The 10,090-nt window shown below is 52.8% G+C and overlaps 1 protein-coding gene across 1 annotated transcript in view; it reads right to left on the reverse strand.

Annotated features, from left to right (window-relative positions):
• Nucleotides 1–4,086: 4,086 nt before the first annotated feature.
• Nucleotides 4,087–10,090, reverse strand: part of LOC113976311 (protein argonaute-1) — a 12,089-nt gene continuing 6,085 nt past the window's right edge. Inside the window, exons 11-18 of the mRNA XM_027701377.1 lie at nt 9,839–10,023; nt 9,526–9,685; nt 9,176–9,266; nt 7,415–7,609; nt 7,157–7,291; nt 6,202–6,303; nt 5,174–5,373; nt 4,087–4,762 (exon numbers count right to left, since the gene is read on the reverse strand). Coding sequence (XP_027557178.1) covers nt 4,654–4,762; nt 5,174–5,373; nt 6,202–6,303; nt 7,157–7,291; nt 7,415–7,609; nt 9,176–9,266; nt 9,526–9,685; nt 9,839–10,023 — 1,177 coding nt within the window. The 3' untranslated portion in view covers nt 4,087–4,653. The remainder of the gene's footprint in view (nt 4,763–5,173; nt 5,374–6,201; nt 6,304–7,156; nt 7,292–7,414; nt 7,610–9,175; nt 9,267–9,525; nt 9,686–9,838; nt 10,024–10,090) is intronic.

The following is a 10,090-nucleotide window of genomic DNA, read 5'->3' on the forward strand; positions in this document are numbered from 1 at the left end:
AGAGGACTAGGATGTTTGCAAGAATTCTGAAGCTGGGAAATGTAAAACCTGATGGGAAATGTAGAACAGGATGGGAAATGTAAAACATGAGGCAGTACAGAAACCCAGAGGATCAAGTTTAACCTCAATCCAAGAGGTGTCTGAAGTCTGTCCTTAAAGCACCTCGGAGGCAGCAGCCCCCGAAGCACTCGGTGAGGCTGCAGGAGCAGCACATTTTGATGTCCATTTGTGACAGAACCCAGGAGCCCCAGCTCAGTCAGCTCTCAGATGACATTTTAATAAAAAGTAGAACTGGCTACTGTATTCCCAGAGGTCTAAAGCACGTTATTTGTTCACTGAAGTGTTTCTCTCATTAAATGGAGATCTGGACAGTGAGGGGTGTTGGATCCTCTGCAGTATCTGATGCAATTCAGCTCCAGTCAGCGTTTCCCTGTTTGTCCCCAGCCTCTCCCGAGGGAACGGGATGCGCATGTCCCGTCCCCTTCACACGATGTGACTCAGGAGTGTCACCCCGACATATTCACATTGCTTTTATTTAGGTCTTCTGCCAACAGTTACAGGTAACAGACACTTGGGACTGCAAAGTCGAAGTTGCAAGCAAAAATCAGGACCAAGGCAAAAAAAAAATAAAATCCACAAAGGCAATTAAATCAAATCCAATATAAATACAATGTTCTGGAGCTCTTTAATCATACTGCTTTCTTTAATAAAGAGGTGGTTATGATCTTACAGTATTTTCTTTTGGCCTAATCCAAGGATTTTGTTACTCTTTACCAGTCTTAATTCCACACATACAAAAAAAAAATTGATATTCAACCTTTAAAATATAAGCCATATTTTCTTAATAAAATAAGTTTTGTGCTGCTGCTTGTTTAGTAAGTACTGTACATCAGCTGTTCACGGCTATTTAACAAATGGACCATACAGAGTTCAAGCTAGAGCAAAAAAACCCACAAGAAAAGTAACAACCCAAAGGGAGCATCCTGTAAACACCCTATGTACAGTCCCACACTTGCTCATAGAAAGGAGGTACGAAAGGGGCTGGAAATCGAACACAAAAGCACTGGAGTCCTGGAAATTTTCTTTCACAACTATTGAAGTGCAAATCACTCAGGCAAGATATGAATTTCACTTGTTTATTGCTCTCCTGCTGTCTGGCTTCCCTTCCTGAAACAATCACATTCTTTTTATTTCACACTGATTTTCCAAGAAGAAAACCTTCCACGAGGCAACGCTGGGTGACACTGAGACATCGGGTCGGACACGTGCGATCCCAGAACACCCCGACCGCCCTGGAGCTGCGGGGAGAGGGCAGAGCAGACCTCCCGCCCCGTTCTGTCCAGATATGAGATAAGGGGAACAACAGCATTCAACAGGTGAATGAAAGCCACTCCTCTTCCCACAGAACTGCATGCACCCGGCGACGCTTCCAGTCGCAGACGAGCTCGTGCGCATGGAGGAGGCGGAGGCTCGGAGCCCATCGGGATGTCCGTGTGGGGTTTGTGGCTAACTACAGTCCTGGCATGTACCTGGGGAACACCTATCGCCTACGGCAGCAAAACGCACCTCCACATGCAGCTACTCGTTTGCATCTCGGACAAGAGAAGGGGGAAATGCCGGTGCCGGAGCGCGGAGAGGGCACGGTGCATAGTCCGGTATAGAAAACATGCGGGTCACTCCAACCTCTCTAAAGTTCTTCAAAGTGGAAACTGGGTTTAAAGGGCACAGCAGCTACTGAGTTTGGCTTTTTTTATTTATCCAAAACCATGAAAACCCAACGCAGAGGGTGAAATAAGGGCAGAACACGATCTGCAAGTCAACAGCTGAGAGTTTCAGAAGCTGTGAAGCTTTTGTGTAGTTAAAATTGCTGTTAAAAGTAGGTGCTACATCAGCAAGTCTTCATTCATAGTTTTCTATGAACAGCCACCTTACAAATGAGTGCAAATCTTAAAGGTCCATTTTACATTTCAAGTCTCAAGGTTAAAAAAAATTGTTACAGAGCAACAAGCTGTTTCTGTAAATACCCACACTATCTCTTTTCAAATGGTTAAAAATGGCACGTGCTATGCCACAGCTACTAAAAGACATTTCAGAATTCTAGACCCAACTAAAACACTAAAATAAAAACGAGGAACCAAAATCCCTTTGCCCCTCGCTGCAGAGCAGCAGCCAGGCGCGTTCCGGTGTAATGCTGGTGAACAAACTGATTTGCAGAGAGAACCTTGACCTTGACCCCGATTTTATTCTTAATGAGAAGCTTTCTACCACCAGGTGAAGCGGGAACAGCCCCTCTGAGATCGTTTTGCTTTCAATGAACACAAGCCAGAGTTCGGAGGATGAGATGGAGGTGCTGATTGGTGTCACTATGCAGGCACTTGTGTAGAGGAATGTAGGCTTCTCATGTTGACACTTAGTGTTGATGCGTTCCCTACGCTCTAAAAGCCTTCCTAAGAGTTCCCTACCTACTGACCACGGATAGTTCCTGGCCTCCTCCTCGTCACCTTGAGGATATACAGCAGTGGAGGTTGACACAAGGTGCAAAGGAGAATATGAACCAAACACTGTGGTCTTGAGGAAAAACAGGACTGTGCTAAACGTAGGATCTTCACCAAACGTGACATCAGTGGGCTCAGCACTTAGTTTGCATAGCATAGTGATGTCTTCACTGTTCACAAACACATTGCCCCAAAAGAAAACGGGAAGAGTGAATTCCCGGGGTTAGGACAGCTCAATAGGCCAACATGACCGGTGTGTTTTTCGTGAAGGCAAGGCAAGTTTCCACGTCAGGAAGTACAAACCAAAGAGGTGTGGGTGTGCTCCTGTCCGCGCACGGGCCGGGGCAGCGCTCACGCCTGGGACACGCGTCGGGCAGGAAAATGAGACCAGAGCTCTTCCCCGCAGAGCGTGCGCCTCGTTTGTCCCTTGAAGGAGGCGCTGGGAGCGTTTTCATCTCAAAAACCCCAGATAATCTGCCCGGATGATATCGGTACTGAGCTGCCCCCGCGGCCGTGCGTGCGGTCGCTGCGCAGCAAAACGGGCCTGAAAAGCAGTGACCAGGTTCCTGCGGGGAAAAAGGCTGTTTTCCTGCTACAAACACACATCAGGAGTTTTCCCCCGTGACAACAACAAGGATTTCATCATTCTAAGGAATGATCTGGTGTGCTTTCAGAATCAGAACCCTGGGCATGAGAGCAGTGATACTGTGACACGAAGAGCAGCAAAACTGAGCAGCAGAGAGAGCGAGCCGGGAGGTGCTGGAGGTGGGGGACGTGGTACGTGGGAAAGCAGCCAGCCCGGGCAGACACGTGCTGGATGCACAGGGACCACGGGCACTGCGGAGCACCCGGCACGGAACGGGCTGCAGGCGGCAACACTCATCGGACAGGAAACGCTGGAAAGCTCTGGCGTGAGCACACAGCCTCAGGAAGTGCGGGGATGTAAACTCTGAGAATGTTAATGACTCGTGGATTTTGGCAACAGACTCAGTATCATATAAAAATAATGTCTAGTAAAAAAATCCCGGTGTCCCATCGTAAAAATTCGGGGGGGGGGGGGAAAAAAAAAAAAAAAAAAAAAAAAAAAAAGGGCTGGAGCGTTCGAAGAAGGGGGGGGGGGGGGAAAAAAAAAAAAAAAGAAAGAAAAAATGGATAGTGCTTTCTCTCCTCATGGGATGGAGATGCCCCCATTTGTCAGAACAGTTTTAAATAACAAGTAGTACATTGGAAACAAAAATGGGTCAGCAGCCATTAAACGTGTCCTGTATGAAAGTGCACATCTTTCAATGGGGTTTAACCACCGTGAGGTCGTGATCTGACACAAACTGCAACTGAGGACCATAGAAATTAACTCCTTCCGATGGAAATATGGACCACCATCAAGACAAGATTACTAGTTTCCTTACAAGATTAAAAACATTGAAATTTTGCAGCATCATAGTAAGGCACTCACCCATGGAATAGTCTGTGACTGTTGCTTCGAGCGGCAGCAGCTGACTAGCTTGTAACACGAGGAAGACAGTTTTCAGTTCTGAGCTAAGTGCTAGGGTGCCTTACATTATCCGGGGGGAATTACTCGGGGGCGGGGAACTGTTAGTGTTAGAATTCTCCTATAAACTAGTTGTTTTTTTTTTTTTTCCCCTTAACCCATTAAAGCATCTCATAATCTAAAATATTAGTTTTATAAATCTAGTCTTCTGTTTTAAGGCTCTAAAAATCCCCTCCCCCCAACCCCCACAAAAAATACCTACCAGCGCCTGGTGGGCAACGGAGGACCAAAGCCGCCAGTTCACAGTCAGGAGTCTCTAGTATTGCATCTTAAAAATGAAAACCTGCTTCCGCCTCCTGGGAGTTTTATCCCTTCCCTTGAATGCCTTCATGTGTTTGGTCAGGTCAAAATTTTGCAAAGCCAGAAAAAACTAAAAAAATAATCATCATCATCATCATCATGATCATCATCAGTCTCTTTCTTCCAATCCGACACAGGTGTTGGATCGTTCTGTCCCGTGGTGCTGGTCTCCTGCCTCGAGTCGACGCTGCCTGCCCTGCAGTGATTTCTCATTGGAAAAAAAAAAACAAGGTGTCCCAATGCTTCCTTTTTTGTATGGCTCCTACAAATCTGAAAGCTTTCTTGAGTGAGGTAACAAAAGTTAGGCTTTCAAGCAAAGTACATGGTACGTAAAGTGTCCTGATGAACCTGCACAGCCTTCGCCAAGGCCTGGGGGTCTCTGCCGTTGCTCTGTCCAGATATATGGCTGCCCTCGCCACTGAAAATCAAGGAAATCGCTGCATAATTATTTCATATTTTCCCCCCAGGAACACTGAGAAACTCCCCTGGAGATGGGAGTCAGCTGAGTGCTGGCAGCACAGGAAGGCACCTCACTGCAGCGCACAGAGATGCTGCATGTGATGGTGCCTGTGCCTGGACTGCAGAGATTCCAGCACCTCAAGGCAGCTGGGAATGCTCAGACACCCCAGGGATGAGCTCAGGATGGGATTTAACCCTCTGCTACCCACTGCTGCCCCCGTGCTGGGACTTAAGAGGATGCAGCTACGTGTAGGTCTCCCCCCCAGAGAGGCTGTGCTGCAGCACCACTGAGACACAGACACTTTCATGCCCCTTGTCCCCTGCCCATACCTGGCTGTGCCCTCCCAGGGCCACAGGCTGAGCCCCTCACCTGTCGTGCTCCTTGTCCACGAGGTGGTACCTGGCCCGGAATGCCACCAGCCTGGCGTAGTAGGCCGGGGCTGGGATGGACACGGAGCGGGTGCAGCGCACGTAGGTGTGGCACAGCTGGTACGTGAGGATCTGCAGCTCATCCGCTGTGAACCGGTTGTCATCCCACAGCACGTAGTAGTGGGAGGGCCGGCTGGTGCCCTGGGAAGGAGGGGGGCAGTGTGAGAGGTGCTGCCAGCACCCGGACATGGGCAGCCACAGGCAGCTGCCTCGCACCCTCGGCATCCCCGCCCTGATCCAAATGATCTCTCAGACAGCCTGGGCAGGAGAGAGGCCTGTGCTTCCCTGATGTGAGAGCCCCACACGGTGAGGCAGGAAAGCCCTTGGCACCGAGGTGCAAAGCAGCACTAATGCCACTGCCCGGTGCCTGTTCCCGGTGCCTGTTCCCTGTGTGCCGCTGCTCCTGGCGCAGCACAGCCCATAGGATCCCCACCATCCCAGCTCCCACTGTCCACGCAGGGGAGGGGAGGCCAAGCAGCCTTCCTTGTGGAAGCAGCTGCAGATTAAGTGAGAGCAGTTTTTCCAGCCCAGTTTCTGACTAATCTTGGCCGCCTGCAGCCAGGCAGCTGCAGAGCAGGCAGGGACGGCCGGCCCAGCTCTGCCGCCCACGGCCAGACAGCAGGTCCCTGCTGACAACCGGGCGCCTGGCGAGCCCAGCACGCTCAGACACCAGCTGACAAGCTGCTGAATTGGCTGCTCTGAAGGAGGAAAATCTCTTAGGAGAGATCCTTGGCTCCGGGAGAGAAATGGAGTACGTGCCACACAATGCAGCAGCAGTGCGGGCCCGGCACCTGCTCGCCAAACCACCGCAGCGGCAGCTCGGATCCAACTGCCCTCGTCTCCGTGCCAGAGGGAGGCTGGGACAGATGCAGGAGAGCACAGTCTGCCACACCAGCCAAAAAACCCTACAGCACCACAACAGCCAAAAAACCCTACAGCACCACAACAACCATGGCTGCAGCACAGTACCTGAATGCCTGCATGACTGCACAGGTAGAAGTCGAACTCAAAGGGGTGGGTGATGTTTGTATCCACTGTTGTTCCTGCTGGGATGTTCCCGCTCTTCCCAATCTACAGGGAATAGAAAGAGAGATCCAAGTGCTGCAGAGCTGGGTTATTTCCAGGTGCCCAGAGCACCATCCCTAACACAGCTGCCCCAGGGCCCCAGCACAGGGTCCCCATGTCAGTGTGAGAGCAGCATGCAGAGCCACTCCCCAGGTGTCAGTTCCAGGGGGACAGAGGCAGCTCTTCCTGCTCTGCTCCCTGTGTAAACAGGCCTGCTGGCATTCTCTGCAGGCAGCAACACCAGGCATGACATGGAGACAGAGCCAACAGCAGGGTGAGGGTTGGGCACTGGCCCATCCTACTGCAGAGATGAGGCTTAAGTGAGCAAAACTCCAGGGTTCTCTGCAGAACATGTGCTGGAGTCTGTGCCACAAGATACTGGGGCTTTTACATCCTGATCAGAACAGTCCTCAGTTCCCAGGATTAAATCTTGCTGCTCTAACCAGAGCAGAGTCTGGTTAGACTCGATCTACCCACTAAATTCAGATGACATCTAGGAAAAGCGACAGCATCAACGTTGCTGCAGAGCACACACAAACAAGCTGTGAGCAAGGGGTTATTCAGCCTGTCACGTCAGCAGCTCCAGCTATCACCAAAACAACAGATGTTTTCAAGCTGACAGAGGTTATTTCAAGAGTCACCAGGATCATCAGCACCCAGTAACTCATAATAACAGCAAACAGCTGGCTGGGGTTCTAGAGGCAGCCTAATCCATGTGGCTGCGGGAGTCCAGCGAGCAGCACATTTCATTCAGAACGAGCTCTCCCTGCCAGTGTTGAGATTCCCCCTTGGCAAAGCCAGGGCTGGCTCTTCCATCAGACAGGGATGAATCAGCTGCCTCCCACCCCACAGTGCTCACCCTCTCGTTCTTGTCTGCACAGAAGAGACGGGTGTGATGCCTCTTCTGGACGACGATGTAGGTGATGCCAGGCTGGTAATCTTTTTCCAGTTTGATGCAGGCGTCTCGGATCGCCAGGAGCTCATAGTGAAGGATCTGGAGAGACAAAGGCACAGAGTGTGGGGATACACCGGCACCCAGCTGTCCCTGGCACCCCTGGGGAGCCCTGTGGGAGCTGGTGCATCCCTGCTGCCCGACAGGGATCTGAGGGGTCCTCACCTGTGGGAGCTGCCCCTCGGGAACACCGTCGCGGTAGAAGATGATCCTGGTGGGTTTGAAGCGGGTGGATTTGTAGAACTGGATGAGGAGCTCCCTCACCATGTAGGACAGGTCCTCGATGATCTCCTGGCGCGGGCGCTGCACGCGCACGGTGGCACAGTACCGGCTGGGGTGGGCGTCCATGCTGCCCACGACCTGCAGCGACAGGCCAGGCCCCAGGGTTACACCGGCAAGGACAGAGGGGATGTGGGACGTTCCCAGCCTCCACCTGCTTCCCACACGCACAGCTGGCCGTGGGCAGAGCACCTGAGCTCACGGATCAGATGGGACAGCAAATACTGTACAGGCAACCAGCACCCAAAAGGGACATCCCTGGTCGTGGCCACATCCCGGTGTCACAGTCTACCATGCCCCTTGCAACATTTATGGGAATTTCCAGTGAGACAACTTTGGCTGGTGCCACTGAGTGACGTGGCTGTGGGGGCTGCTGCTGCTCTGCCCAGGGTTGCCCCAGACAGCCACGGGCTGCCCGAGGACACGGTGGGTCAAGTCACCTCAGAGACGTCAGAGCAAGAGGCCAAGAGCAGCCAGGCTTGGCTGTGACACAGGGACAGGGGTGCAGTGTGAATCAGGTGCTGGCCCACCCTTGGGGACGTGCCTGGCTGCCGTGACTTTGTTGTGTGCCCCATGTCCCCCTGAGCAAGGGGAAGCACCACATATCCCCCCCATCCCAGCGCTGTGAACCTGCTGCCCTTCCCCAGCGCTTTCACTTTTGCTTCACAAGCAGCTCTGGGGTCGGGGCTGCTGCACTGGAGCCAAGGCACACGACAGAAATAGTTCCTCCAGCCGTGGACTCCCCTTGCCTAATCAACAACACACCAAGGACAAGGTCAAGTCCCTCTGAAGGCTCTGCCCTTCTCCTCCCCTGCAGCTTCAAAAAAGCTTTCATAAAAAGTAAGAAAAAAGCCCCAGTGGTCCTGCACAAACCACAGAAGATGTTTTCAGAGGGGAAGTGTCGCCGCCAGGAAACAGACTGTTCTGTCCCACCCACACCTACAGCAAACAGCCCAAAGCCTTTCCCAACCCCTTCTAATTAAGAAAAAACACTCCTCCAAAGATGCATTTGCATGCCAAGGAAAACCTGAGCTGTGAGTCCTGGAAAGTTAAGAACTTAATAGGAAAATGCTGACGTGCTTAATTAAAACAGACTCTGAGAGAACCTGACACTCTCCTGTGCTCCAAAGAGCAGAGGGCAGCGTCTCCCAGCCTGAGAGAGGGCACGAGCTGCCCCCAGTCCCGCTGGCACTGAGCAGCACTTCGCTCCTGGATGCTCATTATTCATTTGAGGAGAAAGCAAATCCTCCTTCCCAAAAGGCTCAGAAGCCCAGTCACCCCAGTTTCCCCCATCTCCAAAATCCCAGCTGTCCTGCCGGGAGAAGGTCCCTCCGGGGCTGCAGCTGGCCCAGGATGCTCCGGGATGATTTGGTGCAGCTCCGAGCTCCCTGCACGTCACGAGCCCCATCTGGTGGCAGCTGCCAGCTCTCCCTGTATCTCCCCAAAACTGCAGCTCCTCTGCCGAGAGGTAGAAGAGGATCAGGGAACCACCTCCCCAGGAATGGGATGAAACACCCGACAGAGCACAGGGCCACCCCAATAACTGTCACCATGGGGACAGCAGTGACACAGCCCCTTCAAGGACACGAGTCCCATTCCAGCTCCTGCACCCCTGCAGGGCTTTTGGGCACCAAACTGGGAACTTACAGCCGTTATGGAGGGTTTCTTCCCATCTCCTGCCGGTGGGTGAGTGACATCGGCCCCAAGGAAGATCACTGGCTGCTGAAAGACAGCAGAGCTGGTGGGAGAGGAGAAAAAACCACAGTCAGCCTTTAGGACCATCTCAGGGTGATGCCAGCCCAACGGAGACGAGAGATGACACCAAGGACATCTCTGGACCTCCAGCTCTCATCTGGGCACATCAACAAGACGAGACAGGCTGCAAACCCGCATTTGAAAGAGCTGCTTTATGCAGGCCCCCTTTAAAGCCAGGCAGGCAGCACCACCAGGGACTTGGAAACAGCCCCAGAACTGTGAGAGGCAGTGGCAGTACGAACCGCTGGTGAGGCACAAGGATGTTGTTGATCCCGCCAAGCTTGACGTTGATCTTGAGGCAGAGGTTGGAAAGGGTCTGCGGGGAGGTTTTCACCACGTTCTTGACCTGGACGCACTGCGTGGCCATTCCCAGGAGAGTGTCCCCAACACGCTTCACCTCAGCTGCAGGCAGAGGAAGCAGGTGAGCACATGGGCAACCAGCACCACAGTGCTTCCAGCAGCACCCTCAGGAATGGGGAGAGAGAGCACCATGGGAGCCAACCCTGCTAAGCCAGAGCAAAGCCCCTCTCCTCTCTCTACTCGCCCCAGACGCACCGTACACCGGCGTCTTCCCTGGCAGGATGACAATGATGAGCTGGAGCCCCGAGTAGGTGTTCTTGAGGTGTCTGAACATGGGCTCCACACTGTCTGCACCCTGGGCATACTTGCAGAAGCAGGGCTGGCCCTGGATGGGCATCCCGGCGTCCTTGGAGATCTTGCGCAGCTGGTCCGTGAAGTTCCTGTGCCGGGAGGAGAAGCCGTGAGCCCCGAGCCCTCCCCATGGCAGCTGTGCCATCCTGGTGTGAG

Source organism: Neopelma chrysocephalum, unplaced genomic scaffold (genome assembly GCF_003984885.1).
Source record: "Neopelma chrysocephalum unplaced genomic scaffold, ASM398488v2 Primary Assembly neopelma1_155, whole genome shotgun sequence".
NCBI lineage: Eukaryota > Metazoa > Chordata > Aves > Passeriformes > Pipridae > Neopelma > Neopelma chrysocephalum.